The 22,009-nt window shown below is 45.1% G+C and overlaps 1 protein-coding gene across 5 annotated transcripts in view; it reads left to right on the forward strand.

Annotated features, from left to right (window-relative positions):
• The window catches only part of NRF1 (nuclear respiratory factor 1), a 121,876-nt gene extending 101,535 nt beyond the window's left edge, over positions 1–20,341 (forward strand). For 3 of the 5 annotated variants that reach the window (XM_043871748.1, XM_043871750.1, XM_043871751.1), the window contains 2 exons: positions 14,457–14,498; positions 16,789–20,341. In XM_043871748.1, coding sequence (XP_043727683.1) covers positions 14,457–14,498; positions 16,789–16,952 — 206 coding nt within the window. In that variant the 3' untranslated portion in view covers positions 16,953–20,341. Of the gene's footprint in view, positions 1–2,227; positions 2,332–14,456; positions 14,499–16,788 lie in introns of those variants that run through there. The other 2 variants (XM_043871753.1, XM_043871752.1) reach the window with 2 other exon arrangements.
• The last annotated feature ends 1,668 nt before the right edge of the window (positions 20,342–22,009 follow it).

Genomic DNA, 22,009 nt, shown 5'->3' on the forward strand with positions numbered 1-22,009 from the left:
TAAAACAGATGAAAATCATCATCTTTAATGTATCTGATCGAACTGTTACTTGGTGTGGCTCACTGTTTTTCAGGCTTGTTTTGAGGAATGGTCATAGCCATGTGTTGCTCACTTTAGAAGTCAGTGTCATGTTGAGTCTTAACAGAAGCAAACAAGTAAATGGCATCAAAACCCAAGATCTAAAGTTATATCCTGGGAATTCCCTGGCAATCCAGTGATTAGGACTCGATCTATCCCTGCCATTCACATTCAAGTTTAAATAACCACATGCAGCTAGTGACCACTAACGGGCACAGATATGAAGCGTTCCCACCACTGCTGAGAGCTCTGTCAGACAGCGCTGCCCTGAAGGCCACAGCAGAAGCACTGCGGTCTGCTGGCGGGTGGTGCCACCCTGCACAGGGGAAGGCAACAGAAATGCATCATGAGCCTTCCTTTCCAGTGACCTTCTCAGCTCAGAGAGAGCAAAGCTTTGCTAAAAAAAAAAAAAACAAAAAAAAAACCTGCCACGTGACTCCAGTAATCCGCAGCCAGTAAACAGCTGGGCAGAGGGTTGCAAGAAGAGCTGGCCTATTTTTGTGCACTGCAGAGTCCTGAGCAGGAAAATCTGAGACAGGAAGCAGTGGCGACACCTAGACTCACTTCCTCATCCCTTTATTCACAACCAAGGCCACTTGCCCATTTCTACTTGGATGCTTCACAAGTGCAAATTCCTGTTCTTAGCTGCAGCCATCTTCAGCTCAGGTATGCTAATGGATTTATCATGACCCCTAAAAGGATGAAATATCCAGAGCCTTGTGGCTTACAGGCTGAAAGAAGCCATTACCATTGGATGAATTCCAGATTTCACAATGAAACATGGCTGCTTCTGAGAAATGGGAACATGAAGATGTGTAATGGCACTCTTGATTGTAGAATCCAGAGAGAGTTACAGTTCTCTGTCTCATGTATGTTACTCATCCAGCCCTTTTGTAGCATAGAAGCTTGTCCTCCTTCCCCACCTGCTTCATTATGATCTCCTGAGGTCCAAAATGCCTTCCAGAATAGCTCTCAGAGGGAAGTAGCAGTTTTTTTTTGACACCCCGATCTCCACCCCCTCCCATCCCCCAGGATATACATTGATGGCACTGATTTGGGGGGCATTGTAAGCATACAGTAACTGTTTACTACTACTACTATTACTTTTATTAAATACTCACAATGAATGGGAAGGGATTTAGTCTTCAGAGGGTTCACTTATAACACCTCTGGGATGCATTCTTAGGATCTGGTACAGTGAGCTGGAAGAAGGTAGTGAATCTCACACTGAGAATCCTTGCTTCGGAAAGCCTCTGGCACTAATAGACACAGGCAGGTGGCCACCCCTGAGGCATGCTGGGGCAGACAAAACTGAGACCCGGTTCTCCAGAAGTACCAAGTCTATTCTGTCACTCATCAGACATTGCCTCTGCAGCTCAAGGAGTTTTTAGTTTTGGTGTTCTTTGGTACCTTTGTCTCCTGCAGAGATGCTGACCTGTGGATACATTCTGAAGGAGCAGAACTGCCTCTTGAAAGTGTCACTGTGGGGAATTCCCTGCTGGTCCAGTGGTTAGGACTCAATGCTCTCACTGCCAAGGGCCTGGGTTCAATCCCTGGTCAGGGAACTAAAATCCCACAAGCCACATGGCACAAACAAAGAAAAAGAAAGGATCATTGTGGTATTTAGAGTCCTCTTTCTCTTTGCAGAGTCTGCAAGTTCAAAGGGGATATGTCATCTCCTCTACACCGTCATAAACTGGGGTGGCCTCAGGCATTCATCATTTTACACAAGGAATTCCTACTAATTGAGGCTGTTCAGAGAAAAATAGGGCCTTTACAGTGAAGTGACCCCTATACATTGGTCTTGATTGTTAGTACTCATCTGAGCCATGGCCAGGTCCTTCAGATGCTTTGAGGTGTTTTCCATATTGAAATCTGAATGTCTTCAGAGTTGGCTCCTTGGGACCCCAGAGGGAATTGGCACACGTGTGAAGCCAGGTTGGTCTGTGTTGGGTATTCTCAGCTTGGGGAAACTTGACAAGTTAGGGACGTTCTGGGCAGAGGACTCAGGTCAGGGCTTCAGGGCAGAGATTGCCGAGAAGGTACCTGCCATTGGCAGACAGACACCACTGACCACGGCATCCTCCCCATCTCCAGTGTCCTCAAGGCCAAGTTACATGTTTCGTTATCTCATTCTCCTTCCCTTTAGGTCCCCAGATCTTTCTGAGTCTTTGTATTCGAAAGACAGATTCTGGTCTTAGATGATTCCAGCTCCTTGTAACCAAGACAGAATCTTGGTGCCTGTCATTGCAGGTAATATTCTGTAAAGGGATTTTTTTTTTTTTTGCATACCAAATCTAGAGCCATAATTGGACAAGTTTAATTGGAATCATTACTATTCAATATGTGGATGAAAAAGCGGTTTTAATGAAGCATGTAAAGGGGGAATTAATCACTGTTCACACAAGAACCAGATTATCATAACAGGAGAAATTCTCACAGAGTAAAGTTTTTAAGGTTCTTGGTTAAGGGGACTTTCCTCTTTTTATTTATGCTTGCATTGGGATTTTGAAGGAGTGTCAGCACACTGTTACTAACCCTGATAGCCTGCACGTCACAGCCACTATGTTTTGGGGGCCCTCTGGTTCTCAGGTTACCTGTGTAAATACAGGGATTCACTTCTCAGCTCGACCATTCGCTTAATAAAGAGCAAATGTGCAGAACCTAGCAGCAGCAGCCTAGCAGAGCGGTAATCTGAACAGGATAAACATGCTTCCTCTTTGTGTGATGCTCTTTCCCCATCCTCCTGCCAAGAGCAGGATATCAAATGAAAGGAAGGTTGTGGTTGGAGTCAGTAAAGTGAATGTCTAAGTGGCACCTGCTTCATTCAGCAGATCTGCTTTCCCGGGGCCTCCCACTGTACATCTGCTCCTGACAAAGCCTCTTTTCTCCTCCCGTTGGTCAGACTGAGAGCAAAGGCCCAGCGAGGAGACATATTGGTTTTGCTTTGTCAGCATGATTGCCTGTGACATTATAACTATACCAAATCTTTATTACTAGAAAGGCCCCAATTGAGAGATTTTCAGAGCCTAAATGGGGTTTTCGAAAGTAGAATTGATAGAAACATCTTTTCTGTTGTAAAGCTAGCAGATGGACCTGAGAATCATGGAAGGGGTCTCAATATGGAAACTGAGACACTGCTCTGAGCGAGACTACAAAGACCTGCTATCAGATTGGCTCACTAAGGCGGCCAGCAGCTCTCTGACTGTGCCCAACCCAGCCTCCCCCTGCTGCTTGCAGTGCTGTAATGTATAGCTCTACTGCAGTGCTCTCCAGTGCTGGCAAAGTTTCTCACCTAGGCACCCAGGAGATAGGCTATGTTAAAATAAGTTGATGGGGTCGGGCAGTAAAGAAAAAAGCTGTGATGTAAATAAGGGAAATGCCAGGAAAATATATTTTAGGTGAAAGCAGAACGTCCAATTTCAGATTGAGTTTCCATCTAAACAAAAGCAACTCTTACCATGTTCTGCAGTGTGTATGCAGTTGAAGCACGCTTAAGGTGTGGAGTTGGCTCACTGGAAGCTAGAGCCTTGCTCTAGCCCTTTATAAACTGAAATTAATTAAAATCAAATAAAATTAAAGACTCAGTTCCTCAATTACACTAGCCAGGTTTCAGCCACCTTGCTGCCAGTGCACAAGTACACTGTGCCCACCTTCACGGTGAGTTCTCATGGACAGGACTGTCTCAGAGGTTGGTCTGAACCTCCTAAAATGTCTTGACTGCTTAAGTGAGCCTTGGACTTATGGAAAAAACCGGAACATACATTTTGGCCACCCCAGTATTTCAGCCTTGCTGGAAGGAGAAAAGGAAACTTGCCTGGTTATTTAGATCAGCTTCCAGCAGTGTTTCTTGACTATGATCTTTGTCTTTTCACCTTAAAATTATTTTTCCTCTAAGAATCTTGTGTCCTTTCCCCAGCCCCTCCAACTTCTCACAAAACAGGAATAATGATGATAATAAAAATGAATTGCAACTATGAGAAAAGACTTTAATATTAGGAATGTCCACTTACAGCTGACCTGCTCCCTGGCCTTCCCTTCCTTCAGCTTTCACAGCCCCACTGTTTGCCTGAAGAGTTCTTTTCTCATTAAACAGAGCTTCTCATTGACAAGAGGGCATGTGAACACTTGGGGGACAAGAGTGTGTATATGGATTGTTCATTTTGTGTACAACATGGGGCATGGACAGTATTCCTGGGGGTTGAGCACTGAGCTGGTGGCATCTTCCATTTTCAGCAAGTCTAGGGAGTAAGGGCAGACCTTTAAGCTTGTTTCTTCCATTTGTCCGTCTCTAGTAGCTACTACATGGTGGCTTTATCTCCTGGGAGAAAACCTTTATGAAATAACAACGTGTATGTATGTTAATTGCTCAGTCGTGTCTGACTCTGCAACCTCATGGACTGTAGCCCACCAGGCTCCTCTGTCCATGGAATTCTCCAGGCAAGAGTACTGGAGTGGATTGCTATTCCTTTCTCCAGGGGATCTTCCCAACCCAGGGATCGAACCCAGGTCTCCTGTATTGTGCGCAGATTCTTCACTGTCTGAGCCACCCACACTACCTCAAATATAGACAGTATCTCTTTTCCCAAGAACTTAAATCATTTAAATATAATGTTACTTATCCTCATAGCAGCCCTGTGAAACAGAAATGGCCCTGTTGGTTTTATAAATGTTAAAAATAGTCAACTCTTAGTTGCCATACACAGAATATCTGTCATGCAGATCACTCATGACACATTTTAAATCCTTGGACAGTTTCTCTAAACAAGCCAGGGTAAAGCCTGAACCATCTCCTCCACCCCCACCCCCTGCCCAGCTGCTGCATACTTAAGAAACACAAATTAGTTTTCATGTTAGCTTAAAGAAGACATGATTAGACAATAAGTCTGTGACAAGAAAAGCACATCATAAAATCAGAGTTTAGCAGGGCGCTGTGGAGGAAATGACCCATCCTCCTTTTGGTTCAACTAAGAGGTGACTGTAAAGACCTACCTTTATATAGCAGGCCTCATTCACACTCAGTGTGCTGGCACGTTTCCCAGAGGAAGGTGTAAACCCCGCGGGTAGATGTCAGAGACACCTCTGTACCCCAGACACAGGTGTGCATGGGAAGCAGACTTCCTGCTGCTGCCCTTCCTGGTGGCCCTTCTTTCCCGGTGCTTTTGAAAAGTTCTGTGTCATTGTCAGGCCTCTGTATGGCAAATTGCCCATTGCGAATGGATGCTGAACAGGCCACGGGGCTTCATCTTTGTGGAGAGAAGGAAGTGGCTGGAGGGTGGGCTAAGAGGCTACCCTTCCAGGCACTGCAGCCTGCCCGGGTGGTGGAGTTCCTTTATTCTACGGTCCTCATCACCCGGTCACCTAATGGTTTTGAGCCACCAGGGAAGCCCAAAAACACTGGCGTGGGTGGCTTATCTCTTCTCCAGGGGGATCGTCCTAACCCAGAAATTGAACTGGGGTCTCCTGCATTGCAGGTGGATTCTTTACTAGCTGAGCTCTCAGGGAAGCCCCAGTGGTTTTAGTAACCATTAATGATTTTGTGTAGATTCATCATTTCACTAACAGTTTCAAACTAGTGATTTCTCTAGTCTTATCATTCCTCTGCCTTTATTAGCTGGAATTCTTTTATAAAGAACTTGTCCCCATTAACAGTTTGGTTATGCTAACTACAGCCCAGATAGGAAAGATGGAATAATACTCAATTTGAATGAAGTTTATAAGATAGATTTCTTTCTTTGTGACCGTCTGACCCCTTAACTGTTTATTTCCACCTCTAATCTGCTGTCTTCAGGTGTCTGACTATGTCTAAAGCAAATTTTGCTGAGGCGCCCAGTCATGTCTGACTCTGCGGCCCCATGGACTATATAGCCCACCAGGCTCCTCTGTTCATGAAATTCTCCAGGCAGGAATACTGAAGTAGGTAGCCATTCCGTTCTCCAGGGGATCTTCCTGACTGAGGGATCAAGCCTGGGTCTCCTGCATTGCAAGTGGATTCTTTACCATCTGAGCCATCAGGGAAACCCCCAAATGATGCTCTAAGATTGGGCTAAGTGAAGCATTGAAAAATCAGGAGAGCACCTTTGGCAGATTTTTTGCCTCAGTCTGTCCCTGTTAAGATGGAGGAGGCAAGGGCTGGGTGGTAGGCACAGGGGGTAGGAGTCCTTACACTAGTCTCTCTCCTTTTGTACCTATTTGAAATTTTCTATAATAAGAACTTTGAAAATAATAACAGAAAAATAAATAAATCTCCATTCTTAACTCTAGGTAACTCCTGATTGGTCCATTTCTACACCCGACTATTGCAAACTCTTAAACAGCTTGGTAACTTTCTCCTGAGGTTTCTGTCAGATGGGCTGTATTTAATATTTAAAAATACCAACTCTTTATGTATTGTTCACACCTTGTCTACTATACAGACTTTGGAGATTTGGGGTGTTTCCCTTATCCCCTTCCAGTGATCTCTGGAACTTTACTAGATAGCGCCTGCCCTTCTCCATACATCTCTGATCAGACATCCTCCTGAGCACCTACATGTCCCGCAAGCTTTAAACACCTTTCTCTCCTGCCATTTTTGGTTTAAAGCCCTCTTGGTCAGAACAGCATGAATCGGAGTCAGCTTGTTCAGTCTTATATTGGGATTTCAGTCTCCAGGATGTAGCCCACAATGATTCTGAACACTAAAGGATAAAACCCTGATTTCGTTCGTGTTCCTGGGGACTCTAGTAATTTCAAGAGGGAATGGTAAAATTATATCTCCAAATTATGTTTTGAAATACATTCACTAATAAAGTAAAAGTGAATTCACTCAACGTTTGGCTTGTGGGATGCAGGCAAGACAATTTTCTTGTGGTCTGCAAAATCAAGACCAAGGACCCAGTCCTTAGTCTGTCCTACCCAGAAAAAGCCACTGCTGTGGAAGTTATTCCAGAAAGTGGTTTTTCCAAGAGCAGGTTGAGACTATCTAGTCAGAGGAGAGGAAATCTTGGGTGCTGAGAAGTGCCTATTAGACCAGGGTACCTCTGAGTCTGCTATTGGCTTCATGAGAATATTCAGTACTTGCCAGATGTAATACATATTTTAATCCATAAATCCCTCAAATGCCCTCAAAAGCCATGGACTTTAAAAACACGGAAAAGGAAGATTAAATGTCCCAGAAGCAGCTAATATAGCAGAAACAGAACCACTGAGAGAGAAATGCTTTTTCTATTTCTCCCTTGTCTTACTATTATGAGGGTTACCTGGCTCTCCTTTTCATTTGATATCATTGTTCTTTTCATGACCTTCATTTTCTTGCCCTCATCTGTCCTCTTTCCATGTGGTCCTTGTTTGTGTTTCTCAGCCTCGTTATCTGCCTGCCGCCTGCCTACTAGCTTCTTTACCTGGTTTTCCGTCATGTTCTCCCATCTCTATGCCAGGACACACCATGCCTGTTTTTCTTCATAAAATAGTGGCTTTCCTTAGATGTCAGGCACTGATGTAACTTCTTTCCAGGCCTGAAGATAAAATTTTTTAAAGGACTTCCCTCCTGCCTGTCATCCCTAAAAACACTTATAGATATTTTTGATGGCTCTTTAAAAACTGCAGAAGTCACTTTGGTAATAACAATAGATGGTTTCACTATCTTATTTATTCCTCTCCTTTCCAGTCACAGTCACAGGTTCCCCATTTAAGCCAGCATTTTCCTAATACATACGTTCACTTTCTTATGCATAAACCACAGAAAGCATTACATTGCGAATTTTTCCTTTCAGCTTTAAGAATTATTGCTCTTTCACCAACTGTTATGTTTACTTGATAATTTATTTGTTTAGCTACTTTTCTCTCACAACCATCAATATTTTTCTCCCAAACTAAAAGATATTTCCATGACCAACTAGGAAGGCCTTTGGGCTGAAAGGTTCAGTTACAGCAAACAACAATTCCCAAAGGTTTCCCAGACTGTGAGAGCAAATGAAAGGCCCATTCTTCCTCAGGCTGTCTGTCCCGCTCTGTCTCGTCGTGGCGTGGGGTGGGGGGAGGGCAGTCTGTGGTTCTGGGTGACCCTGACTAGGCCTGCAACTCTGAGCTCTGCTGGGCTCCAGCGTGTGCTATTAGTTTGGGGGTTGAGAAGTTTGTCAGCATGGTGACATCATATCATACTGTCCCTGATCGTATGGTTAACAGTCTTAATATTGATGAGTGGTTTAGCCTGGGTTGTGTCTTTACTGCTGTACCGAATCGGCAGCTATTTCATATATGTCATCATGCGGTCCCAGTGCCCGTGCTGACCATCACTGCATTCAGAAAGGAAGCAGCCCGCCAGTCCATCTGCCCTGATTTCATGGCTCTTATCTCTAATCTTTACATCTTTGAAGGCCTTTGGCAAATGATGTGCTTCCTGGCAGGAGCAAATCGCAGCTGAAAGGAGATCTGCACTGTCTCTGCTTTCCTTTCTGCTTCCTGAGAGCTTTAGTCTAACATCTGTGACCCCAGCCAGACTTCATCAGACCTCTCATTCCAAGTCATCTGGGAAAGTAGCTGACATTTAGTGTTCACCTACTGTGTGCCAGGCACTGTGCCAGACTCTACCCCCATCAGCACATCTAGTTCTCAACAACCCTGAGAATATTAGTAATTACCATTTTATGTAGGAAGAAAGTGAGACTTCATAAGCCTGTAAGCGGCAGAGCCAGGATTCTTTCTGACTGGGAAGCTAATGGAAATAAAAGTGCCTGTTCTACCTTCACATCAGATGCATCTGAACTGCCATACAGCATTCGGCTTCGGCCTTAAGAATGTTGTGGGGAGAATGGTACTCATTTCAAAGCAGAGTAAAAGGCTTCAGGCCACAGAGACCAAAGCTAAGGGGAATATAATCAAGTTTCTGAAAAGATGAAGAACGTGATCAATTGTCATATTCAGGTATTAACGTCTACTGTGTTCAAGTTGCTCACTGTTCAAGAACATTGTCCTACCAAGATCTAAGTAAGCAGTGTTTGTATAGAGAAAAACAGTAACTATTTGGGAACAGGTTAGCACAGATCTGGTGCCAAATGAGTGGTAAAGCAATAAAATCCCCGGAAGGAGAGAACCTGGTGGGCTGTTCTGTCTGGAGGAACCCCTGAAAGATGGTGAAAGAACAGAACATAGGTTGGCAGGAATAATTCTAGGCAGAGACCTGCCTGAGTAAATACATGTGGTGGCTAGGGTATACTGAAGAGACAGGTACAGTTGTAATGAAAGCATAAGGCAGAGTATTTGTGGGAAAGGCTGATATAATCCCTCATCTATTAGCTATTTGGACTTTATTTTTCCCTGGAAATGGCAACCCACTCCAGTGTTCTTGCCTGGAGAATCCCAGGGACGGGGGAGCCTGGTGGGCTGCCGTCTATGGGGTCGCACAGAGTCGGACACGACTGAAGTGACTTAGCAGTAGTAGGGAGCCACTAAAAAGGCGGGGGGAGTTGGATTAGCTGTTGTCAAACAATATCTCAAGATTTAGCTAACTGTGATGTATAGACTTATTCATCAGATCTCAAAACGCTAAAAGAAGTTAGTCTTGGGATAAATAAATGAATTCCCATCAGTAAATAAATTCCAGATATATGCATACGTGTGTGTGAGAGAAAGAGATTCATCACATGGTAGATAAGTGATGGAACTCATTACCTCAGAAGAGGTCAGGAATAGAGTAGATCAGCTCATGAATGATGAATCCAGAGTGTGCAGGGCAGTGACCCTAACCTTCAAAGTTACTCTCGCTGGCGCCCACGGTCTACCACAAAGCCTCCCCTGGTGACACGTTCAGAGACAGACCACTGCAGAACCCGTTTTGCAGAAAACAAGGAAGAGCAAATATCTGAATTTTCAGAATGTGTGTCCCCATGTCCATCATGTGAAAGTTTTAGAAGATCCCTCTGGCTTCTGTGTGGGGAGCAGAGAGTGCATTGCAGCCAGGGATGATGCAGGGTGATCTGGAGGAAAGCTAACACGTAGTCCAGGCGAGAGAGGATAGGAGTTCACCCAGGGAAGCAGCAGCCGATGTGGCTGTGTTATGGCTTTATGTTTGAAAGGAGAGAATTTGCTGATGAATTGCATGAAAAGTCAGAGATGGCCTGACTTCCAAGTTTTGGGCCTGAGCAACTGAAAGAATGTAATTGCCATTTGTTAAGATGGGAGGAGTGTATTTGACCATTTGGGCTCAAGAATGATACCCAACTGGTAGAAAAACAGAGCAGAGTCAGGTCTCCTCTTTCTGTTCTGGGGTCAGCAGTTCCTCCAGGATTTGGGAGCTGACTGCTGTTGGCCATGGAAATCCTTGCACTGGGACCTGAAGTTCCCAAGTCTCTTTTGGCCTCTTTTTCCGTTTTTGCCAATTCTGTAAACCTTACCAAGAAACCTGAAAGGAGAGGCAGCAGCGAGCCCAGAAGAGACTGTCCTCTCCCTTCCAGGCCCCTGCTGGCTATAGTGGTCAGTGGTAGAGGCTTGCCGGTGCCTGCAGAGACTCCCAGCTGCCTTGCCTTACCACAGGCTCGGTCACTCAGTCTCCCTCAATCCATGTTTTGTTTTGTTTAAATAAACTTTTTATCTCTATGCTTTGGAATTTAAAGAAAAGGGTGGATTAGATTTTCTAAACTGAAGAACTCTATGGTTTCTTACAGCTTTGAAAGATGAGGTACTAGAGATTGGGGTACTAAAAGCTCCAGGTTTTTATAAGTATGCTTTTATGGTTCTGCCAACAGAACTTGCCTATCATTTGTGAAAGGAAAGAATACCTGCCCTGCCTGCTGCTCCAGAGTCTCAGCAGGAAGCTAGTGCTGTGCAGTGGGGGTGAGAAGACTTTGAAAAGCACTGTACAAATGCCAGGAGAGCTTTCTTATGAGCGTTTGTGCAGGGTCTCTGTGAAAAAAACAAAAAGGAGAACTTCAAGTTCCTAATGTAGAATGGGAAAGGCTTCCTGTTGCTTAATCAATCGAAATGACCCAGAATACAAGCTGAGATTAACATACGCCTTCTAGATTAGGGCTAATCAGGGGCAGGCTGAGCAGATGCAGGGACAATCCTGGCCTGATTACTGTACCTCAGCATTTAATCATCTCTCTTCCAAGGGCAGCCAGCCGATTTAGTGCGCGCTGGGTTTCCAAGCCTCTAGCCCCCTCCCCCTTTCCCTTGCCATGGACATAAAGGCTGCTAGGTCAGAGACACTGAGACGATTTAATCTAATCTCATGTCAAAATGGCTGTGTGTGTGAGAGATTCTAAAATCCTCACAATGGGATGGTAATGCACTTGTTTAAGGTAGAGGTAGACTCAAACTGTGCGTAGAGAATAACAGGCTTGGATTTCAAGGCATTTGAGGTTATGAAATACCCTGTATATGGGATTTCTCCAAGAAGCTTTTTAGATATGAAGTCGCTGTCACTAGTCATTCACCCTCGAGATGGCTTTGTGTGGAAGTCATCTTATCACCCAGTTGTAAAGGCCAAATTTACTCCTTCCCAAACTGTGAAGTACCGAAAATGAAATCTTTTAAAATGGTTTTATTTGGATGAGCTTTGAATGTAGTCATTTCTGTATTGCTTTTTCTGGACTGAGAGCTCCCATTCTGAAACTTCCTAATCACCTGAAGGCTCACCCATGTCAATCATTCCTGTCCTGGGGTGGGGGAGGTGGACACCTGTGCAATCTCGGAAGGCAGGTTTCATTCAACTGTGTAGAAAACTGTATAGAAAACACCTGCTCATTGCTAGGGACTCAAATATAGAGATTCCATCTCTCCCTTAAGGAATTTACAGTTTCCTTGGAGATAAGACAAGTAACCAGTGATAAAGTATATGACCTCCTCCATGGAGACCAGTGTAAAGTGCTGTGGGCCCTTGGGAGAAGAGGAGCTCAGACAGGAGAAGAGACTGCAGCTGACAGCTGAAGGAAGACTAGAAGCCCATTCAAGGAACAAGCCAAGGACAGTCATTCCAGGCAGAAGTCAGAATGTGTGCACCCCATGGAGGCAGGTGTGGAAAGAGCCTCATGCAAGTAGTTCACCTGCCTGGAATGTACAGTGGGTGGGGATTCACATATCACTAGGCTGAACTAACTGAGCAACAGGGGCTGATGTGAAGGGCTGAAATACCTGCAAAGGGATTTGGACTTTATATTCTACGGGCCATTGGAAACCAGTAAAGAATTGTAAAAGAGAAGAACAAAATCAGTTTGTATTCAAAAGATTATTCCGGTTATGGCAGTGTCAGCCAGTTTGAATTTCTGCATTTGAACCTTTTTCCATTTTATTTTAGGGCGAATCTTCCATGATATTAAAAAGTGTTTCAACAACAGTGTGGGACATGGACCCACATTATAGGTAACCCAAACATATCGTAAACCAGTAAGAAAGAGATTTAATTCTAACAATTCATCCAGTTTCTCTCCACCCCAGCACTGACCCAGGACAGTTGCTTATAGTCAGGAAAAAGGTCCCACTCATAGTATTCAGTGTGTTTGTAAAGTTTGTAACTTGTTCTCCCAGCCTAGAGCTTTTGGAACTGAATCAGTCTCAGAAGCAAGAACAGTAAAAGAAGACTGATCTTTGCTTCTGGTTTTGGCTGCTGTTTGCTCGCATGTGGGTTCTTTGGAGGTGTCCTGGTTTTGCCACAGGGCATTTGGCAAAAAAACATTACTTCATTAACTTTGTCTGTTTTGACCAGAAGAGAGAATGAAAGTGATGATGAAGATCCACTAGGATGATGGAAGGGGGTCTTGGTCTTCACATATTCACATATACTCAGGCCCATGCCTGAAGTCTAGATACCAGGGACTAGAGCCCAGCCACACGTTGGTTAGGGCCCGCAATAAAATCCCCTGACCTGCTGCCCTTGAGGCTGTGCTGATGCCCGTATTTGGCATACCTTGTACCTCATACTAAACATGAACCAGAGCCAGGCCTGACCTTGAAGGAGCCCTCTATCTAGGGCTCAATCTAGGTAGATAGGGAAGGCCTATCTACATGCATTAACTGGACCTAGCCAGATTATACCCTGCTGTCCAGTGCTTACTGAGAATCCCGAGGAGGCTGCTGTCAGTATTGACTAGAGCTGGGATAGGCTTCCAAAAGGAGGGTTTTATTTATTTATTTATTTTTCCAAGAGGAGGGTTTTAAAGGGGAAGGCGTGGGCAGTAAGGGAATTCCAGGTAGCAAACAGCTTGAGCAAAGGTCCAGAGAAAGGAAGGTTACCAATGTGTTGGAGAATTAAGAATATTCCAGGGTGATGCCCAGAACACAGGGAGTGAGGGAAGTAAAGCTGGACAAATCACAAGAGTCCTGAATGCCAGCCCAACATTTGAATTTTACTGTAGGCTTTGGGAACTTTTTAACTAGCATCAGGGAATTTGAAAAGTTTGAGCTTGGGGAATGACGTGTTATAGAAAGATAACTTGGGCGGCAGAAAGGAGTGAATGGAAAGAGGAATTGACTAGAGACATATGAAAGCCGTTTGCAAAGGTCTAGATGAAAAACATTGAACCCTACAGTCATCTGAGGCCGATGTATGGGCTGGCCCTCTCCTTCCCCTTTCAGGCCCCAGCATCTCAAGTGTGAGGACTGTGGGCCATGCCTTCCATTCTCATTAACACATAGCAGGGTAAGCCTGGAATCCCAAAACGTCGACAAAACAGAACATTTAGCCTCATTTCAGGTTGCATCATTAAATGTTATGGTGTTGTGTTGTGTTTGTCACTCAGTCGTGTCCAACTCTCTGTGACCCCATGGACTGTAGCCCTCCAGGCTCCTCTGTCCGTGGGATTCTCCAGGCAAGAATACTGGAGTGGGTAGCCATTCCGTTCTCCAGGGGATCTTCCCAACCCAAGGATCAAACCCAGGTCTTCCGCATTGAAGGAAGATTCTTTACCGTCTGAGCCACCAGGGAAGCATCAACAAATACTTATTTCCAAACTGTCAACAGTTAGCCCTGGAAAACAATTAGATACAATTTAACATTGTAAAATTGACATGTTATTTTATGTTTGATTTTTTTTTTTTTTTTGGCATTAGGAAATATTCTGGTAAAACATCCCTTTTTACAATTAATTTTGATTTTCATAAAAGTGATACATAGTTTTAAATGACAAAAAGAACTGAAAGGCCTTAAAAAATATATATATATATATGTATATATATATGTACCCCAGAGGCAACACTCCATGTTCTTTTTTCTGGTATGTATGTGTATTATTCTGAATAATAGTCATATTGTTTCTTGAGTTGAGACATCATCACAATTTTCAATAACTCAGTTTCTATGTTTATATTGTTATAAACATAAAATTTTTATAAAGGTAAAACTTGTTCACTGCCACGACGAGTGGGTATGGTTAATCCTTGCTTTTTTTTTTCTTCTACTTTTTAAGGAGTAATCACCGGTTCTACCCAATTCTGGAAGACCCCTCGAGGTACTTACTCTATCCCATGAGCTCATGCCACATCCCCTCTCCTCCCAGACGTACTGCACAGCCCCCATCCTGGGCCCTCCTGCTGTCCCCAAGCTCCCTACAGTGGGTTCTCTGTCTCCTGGACCCCACAGCCACTTATTTCTTAAGTTTTCCTGTCTCATTTCTTTGGGGAACATCCTTCAGAGCTTCCAAAGAAAGTGTGCATGGGTAGCCGGCTTTTACAGCCCTTACGAGTCTGAGGAGGTGTTTATTCTGTCCCCACACTTAATTGGCGTGGGTGTCATTTCATGGGCTGGAGAGAGAATTCTAGGCTGAAAGCATTTTCTCTCAGAGGTTTGAAGCCACTGCTCCATCATCGTCTAGCCTCCAGGCTTGCTTTTGAGAAATCCAATAATGATTTCCAGTTCTTTGTATGTGACTTTTTTTTTTTTTTTTTACCCTTTCTCAAATCCTTTGGGATCTCTGCTTTATCCTTAGTGTTCTGAAATGTTACGAAGCTGTGTCTTAGCATCTGGATCTTTTTTCTTCTGTTCTGCTGGGTATCTAATGGGCCTTTTCAATCTGAAAATCATGTTTTCAGTTCTAGAGATTTACTTGCAATGTGTCTGATAATTTCCTACCTTCTGTTTTTTCTAGTCTCTAGAAAGCTCTTTTATCAGAGATTGGATCTCTTAAGGTCTCCTACTTTCCATCTTTTAATCTCTTCTGCTCTCTGGAAGATTTCCTTGACTTTACCTTCTCATCTTTATGTGGAATGTATTTCATCTATCTGATTTCTTTAACAGATTTTCTCTCATTCCTTTTTAATAAAAGTATCCGTTTGTATGATACAAATCTTTTCTGTCTCTGAAGGTATTAGAGTTTAGAGCCATTTGTTTTTGTTTCTGCTCCCCACGTTGTCTGTTACCTCTGTGTTCCTTAAGAGTGAGACACTGAAACACAGCTTGTTGGGGTGTGCAGGGCAAAGCTGGGTGACCTGTAGGCCTCGGGGTGGTGAGTCTTAGGACTGCAGGCCAGATCTTTCATTGTCTCCACACCCCCAACCCCTCACCTCCCCACCCACCAGATACTATCATAGATCTTCTCTGGGGCTTCTCCAGGTCAGTTTTTCAATACAGTGGATGAACTTCAGGTGTCTGGTCAACAAAGGCCTGAGTGTTGGGATTGGTAGGACCTACTGGTCCAGTCAGTTGAATACAAACTGTCAACTAACTCTTACCTTTCACTTCTTCCTCTCATTGTGCAGTAGCTGAGCCTCCATGCCCTGAGAACTCCAGGACACAGGACGTGCAGCTTCCTCTTCTTTAATGTCAGAACCACTTTATGTGTGCTTTGCATCTCCCAGAAATACTGGGTTGGCCCAAAAGTTTGTGTTTTCCCTAAGATACTATTTAAAAACCCAAATCAACTTTTTGGCCAATCCAGTATGTTGCCATCTCTGATTCATATCTTTTTTTTTTTCTCCTTCACTATAATTTTTGTTTTATGAGGAAGAAGAATTTTATATGTGCATTTATTCTGTCTTATTTAATTGGAATTTTTTTTTAATATGTCATATAAAATTGTCAGTTTTCCTTTCTTTGGAAGGACTGCACTTTTCTGAAATTATTCGCTTCCTCCTCTCTTTCTACTAAACACTTCTTTTTACTGTGAAATAATAGTGATATTAGGAGGTACTTGGGATTTTTTTTTAAGTTGACCCCAGAATGTATTTAAAATTTCTATTGGTCTATGAAATCTAAAATCAGAAAACTAATGACCTAGGCTTTAGAAAAAAAAAAAACTGACCCAGAGGAGAGGGACAATGGCCAGAAGGCAGGCTAAGTTTAAGGGAGAAGTTTTTTCAAGCTGAGAGAAACTTGAGCATAGGCAGAGAGTTGAAGAAGTCAGTGTAGCAGAAGATCCAGGAACATGAATGGTGGCCTCTCCTAGAGAGGAGGGCAGTCAGAAGAGACAGGCTTGTTGGGAGGAGAATTCATCCCTGCGGGGTCTATGCAGGCCTCCTAAAGTTGGAGAGAGGCAGGCAGGCGGGGTCATCTCTTGGCACGTTGGGGAGGCCCTGTTCTGAGGCATGTTTCTACCACTTCTCCACATTCTCTTTCCTGATAGTCTGTTTTAAAGTATTAAAATGGGGTGGGGAAAGGGGTGTATTTGTGCCTGGACAATGGGTATGCAGTTACCTGTGGCTGCAGACAGTGGTACCCCGAGGGCTGGAGCTGATTGCCCTGTCCAGCCAGCATCTGGGAACCTATACGCAGTCCCCACTGACGGTCTCCCCTTGTCTCCCCAGGACTGGTCCAGATCCCTGTGAGCATGTACCAGACTGTGGTAACCAGCCTCGCCCAGGGTAACGGGCCGGTGCAGGTGGCCATGGCCCCTGTGACCACCAGGATATCGGACAGCGCAGTCACCATGGATGGCCAGGCTGTGGAGGTGGTGACGTTGGAACAGTGACATGCAGCCATACCATGGCATCATTTTCTAGTCTACTTCAAAATTTTTTACACGTTTGCAGAGGTGCAATCAAATGGAATTAAGTCTCTCGACTTTGGAAGAAAAGTTTTGTTAACCTTTTTTTTAAAAAGGAAGAAAGGCAGTGGATTTTGGAATTGCATTTTTTAAAAAGCACCACTCTTGATTTTCTGGGATTGGTGGAATAAGATACTGCGTTGTCAATTTCACGGTCCCGAAAAAGCCAAATTGTGGCAGGACTTCTTTCTGCGGAAACGTGTGTATACTTCCGTGTGTGTATGTGTGAATGTGAATATATGTATATGTGTACATATGGATATACACATTTACATATATATATAGAGTATATATATATATGTGTAGATATATATATATATATATATATATAAAGAAACCCGCATGGAATTATCTGTATGAAATCAAGGTGAGCTGTGGAAAAATAATTCACCCAGTTTAGTGGGTGTAGGGTACGTGGCCAGACAGCCACCTGGTTTTGTTCATACCAGGGTCATGCGTTGAGCTACTGACAAACTCAGGCGGAGGTGACCATGCCCTTCACCAAAGCTGCCTCCCAGTGGCCACCCAGAACTCTCCCTGCTGGGCTCACCTAAGAACGGAGGTTCTGGATTGGGGTGAGGTCCAGAAACTGTGCTTGCAAGACCCAGGGGCCGCGTGGTCTGGCAGCTGAGACGCTCCTCGGGCTGGCCCAGATGCTGACCTTGCCACAGGCAAATGAAATGTCTTTAAAGCTCCCAGGCAGGGTCGAGAGGGTTTTCTTTCTTTCCCATCTCCTCCCCTCCCCAGGAAACCTTCTTGATCTCACGACTGTTAACCCGTCGCTTTGGTTTTAAGGTCAGTCCTGAATTGGTCATGTATATGAACTGAAGGTGACAGAAGTATTAAGGGTTTGAGGAGTGCGTGCGCGTTGCGTGTGCTTGTGGGTGTGTGCATCGTGGAGAGAATGAGGGGGTGGGAGGAGTTGGAAGGGGAAAGGAAGGAGGGAGAGAAAAATCTTGTAAAGACCAGGGTGCACCAATGGGAGCAACTTTTTCCCTTCCTGTGACTTCCTGTAGCTTAACAGAGGAGACGAGAACTGACAGGGGCTCCTGGCGCGAGGAAGGCTGGCCATTAGACTGAGGGGCACTGGAGAGAAGAGGGCTGAGGGTGCCTCCTGCACCCCTGGATCAGGCCCGATCTCAGAAGGGACCTTGCAGCTGTCCCAGGTGCATTGTGCTAGGCCCAGGCCCCACAGCTTCCCTCTCATGGCTGTTAATTGGTCTGGGTGTTCTTTGTAATGAAATTCTGTGATTTCTCAGCCACAAGCAAGCCCTGAGTCTCCAGGGGTTAATTCACCTGACTTTTTGACAGGCCAAATCTCTGCTCCTTGAGTACAGGGATGACTCTTCCTCCCTCCTCCCGGGCCCCCCCACCCCCGTGTGTGACTGTATATTTAATGTGTTTTTTTTTTTAACGCGACATTAAAAAGATTCTTCACGTCTTGCTCAGCCTTTGAGAAAAGTTTCAGATTCTTGTATTTGCTTGTTTTATATAAAACTATCCAGTGTTCTTTGTATGTTTTTTTTTTTTTTCTGTACGTAATGGGGGGAGGGAAGGGAAATTTACATAAAACAGTCCTAGTTCTACAATTTGTTATTTTTTTAATTATTATTTTTTATCATCGTTGTGAAACTGTCCAGGGGCTTTAAAGTCCGTGTTCCTTTGTGGTGAAATACCCTCCTGATAGTTTGAGAAATTGCCAAGAAGAAGAAGAAAAGCAGAACCCCAGTAGCAGAGCATGGATTCTGTGTCGTTTTCCATTCTGTCTATTACTGCCTCATTCAATAAATAGTTAACGACGTGGCAACAGGAAGTGAAAGTGTTCGTCTGTGTAGGAGCACTTAGCCTCTTAGGAGCTCTCTTTTGGGGTGGCTTGTTCTGCTTTGTAAAAGGAGTAGGTGCTTCTACTCAAGCTCAGTGATCTTTGACCCGTGTTCCTGGGCGTTGTGGAGCCCTGTAAGGGGGGTGCGGGAGTGGAAGGGGGTGGCTCCTGCCTGTCTTCTGTCACCAGAGCAGCTCTGCTGAATCAGTTTTACAAGATGCTGTCCAGAGGGGTTATGGCGGGGGGGCGTCTAGTTTGAAAAATCCTAAAGATAGTTTGAAAACCTCTTCCCTGGAGTTCCTTTTTTAGGGGTTAATTGCATTCCACATTAAAATCAGGGTGGGTGGTGATACTTGTCCATCTGTGTCCTCCCCACATGAGTGTTGTTCAGTATTGCAGTGGACTTTCCTTCTTGAAGCGGGGGCCCCATGCCTTTGTTCCTTTAAGGCCTTCCTCCTTGGCTTCTCTCACAGCTCACTCCTTCATGTGGCATCTGTCATTCTTCTACCCATACCTCCTGCCACACCCCCGGCTTCGGGCCCTTCCTAAACCTCCCAGTGGTTTTGCACTCCCACACTTGTGCCCGCTGCTTTCCTCAGCTCAAAATGATGCTCTCCTTGCCCCCTCCATCACCCCTTTCTTTCCTTTTGTTGGGTGTTTGGGTCTGTTTCCTGGTAATAATGATTACAATAGTTGAATGCGGGAGGTCAGAGATGTTTTCCTTGCTGAGAGTGGCCCAATAAAGCCAGTGCCACCCTTCTCCCTTCTTCTTGCCCAAGTGGCACATCATCATCTATTGTCCCCAGAGAGAGTGAGGCAGAGAAAGGATTGGTGGCAGCCAGAGCAAGCAGACATCATTGCCATCAGGCACCCCTGCAACAGCTGGTTGTCTAGAGTACCTCTGTGGGGATGGTGTCTCTCCATAGGCACAGTAATTCTGTTCGCCTGGCAAGACCAAGTTGCTGCCTGTTCAACAAGCATGTGTTGAAGCCCTCTTTGGTGGGGCTGATAGAGAACTTCACTTCCGTTACTGCCCAACTCACCAGCAGGAGCTGCTGACTCAGCTGCCTCCAGGGCCCCGGCAGGTGGAATCTGAGTAAAGCGGAAGCCGTTCCGTTGTGAGAGGGGAAGGAGTGATGGAGACAGGCACAGTGGAGAGCATCTCTAAAAGGAGTGGCCTCTCCTCTGACTGTCTCCAAGCAGGAGGAACATGGGCCCTGCAGTCCTATCTCTTAAATTTTCCAGAGAAACTGAGGAGTCCAGATTTGTGCATGAATTTCCTGATTTCAACAACAAATCAAAAGTCTTTCACATACTTTCCCGGCAAAACAAAACCCACCTGTAGACCAGCTCTGGCCCCAGGCATCAGTTTTACTTTAGTGAATGCTTGCCACGTGCCAGGTGAATGAAGCATAGCAGTTGCCCAAGAAACAGGATGAGACGAGGAGATGTTTTTGTGTGAACAGACCGTGGCAGCCCAGTGTGATAAGGTGCCATCCGGACAGGGTGATGTGGCAGAAGGGGTTCTGTTATCTCATTTTATCTGCTCAAGGGTCCTCTGCAATAAGTAGTTTATCATCTAGGCTCCAGACAAGGATCTGGTGCTCACCGAAACCAAGACCCTGGGCTCGGAATTCTTCACTTTAAGTCCTACATCTGAGAAGATCCGTTGGCGATGCTGGTGAGCACTGGAGCCATCTGAACTGAGATGGGTGAGCCGAGGAGAACCAGAAGGGCAGGGAAGAGAAGGGACCATTCGCCCTGTAGAAAGAGCCCCAGCTGCCAGTGCCCTGGGCCTCACTCAGACCCAGACAAGGCTCATTTCCAGCCACTTCTCACATCGAAGAGGGCCTGCTCCTGCATTCACCTTCCTTCCTATCTGCTGCTGTTCCTCTTCTCTATCAGCACCCCCCTCCCGCCAGCCCCCTCCAAAGCCTCAGCTGTGGATGGAGCAGCTCTGGAGCTGTGGTAGGTCCTTTTGGTGTCGGGGGGAACATTGAAGCTTATTCGGAGCAGAGGCTTTGTGGGCTGAGGAAGACCAGCCCACATTTCCCCTCGCACCTCCATCTCAGTGGGCTGTGGGCCGCCCAGGTCATCAGGCCACGCCAGCCTGTGGCCTCCACACAGCTCGTGCTCAGATGCCAGCATCAAGGACGCCCATCAGTGCATCCCATCTGGCCTCTGCTGTTTGCTCCCGGTTGGCAGCTCTTGGAGAAGATCCACCCGGGACAGTGGAGACAGCCCAGAGGAAGGAGGTGCACAGAGCGAGGAGATAACGGTGTTAGCACTGGACTCTGAAATAGCTGGAGAATTCTGCTTCCACTGCTGCTGGGCCCCTGAATGAGTCCCCAACCCACTCTGAATTTGAGTTCCTCCCACCTGAAAAACCAGTGGGCTGTTAGCGGATGTTTGTTGAGTACTGGAGTGTATTTCTGCAAAGAGTTGGAGAGGGGGAGGCAAAGGTACCAGGATAATATTCATCTGCAGAGCAGGGCCAGGATCCCCCAAAACCCAGGTCTTACCCAGAGCCACCTTGTAAGGCAAGGACAGGCCTGCGCCCTAGCCCTGTGCAGAGGCCTTCCTAGCTCTAGTTTATGAGAACCATGGCCTATCTGCAATTAAGAGTGTTTATATGGTAGCAGTTAAAATAGTGAACGCTTGTACAGCCCTTACAATGTGCCTTGTTCTAAGAGACTTACCTATACATTAAGTTACTTATTAGTCTTTGCAAAAGTTCTGTTACTATCCCTACTTTACAGATGAGCAAACTGAACCACAAAGAGGTTAAGAGATAGCTTATTTAATACTTGGGGAGGGGAGCTAGAAATATCCCCCAAACTTAATGTGCTTGTCAATAAAATTGTTGGTGTAACTTAAATTAACTGGGTCTCAACTCAAATTTCTTCTGAATTTATTTACCCTTTAAGAAACTAATAACTTATCAGTTATTAAACGGCTGCTCTGCACAAGACACTATGCAATATACTTGACACCTTTATTTCTAATCCTTTTCACAGCCTCAGATGGAGGTTAGATTCCATTTTATAGGTGTGGGAGCTAAGACTCGGCCAATTCCCAGAACTAGTAAATGGAGAGCTGGGGTCAGACTAATAAGCCTGCCTCCAGAAGCTCAGCTCTTTGTGCCAGCCTCTCGGGGGAC

This window comes from Cervus elaphus, chromosome 18 (assembly GCF_910594005.1).
Source record: "Cervus elaphus chromosome 18, mCerEla1.1, whole genome shotgun sequence".
Classification (NCBI taxonomy): domain Eukaryota; kingdom Metazoa; phylum Chordata; class Mammalia; order Artiodactyla; family Cervidae; genus Cervus; species Cervus elaphus.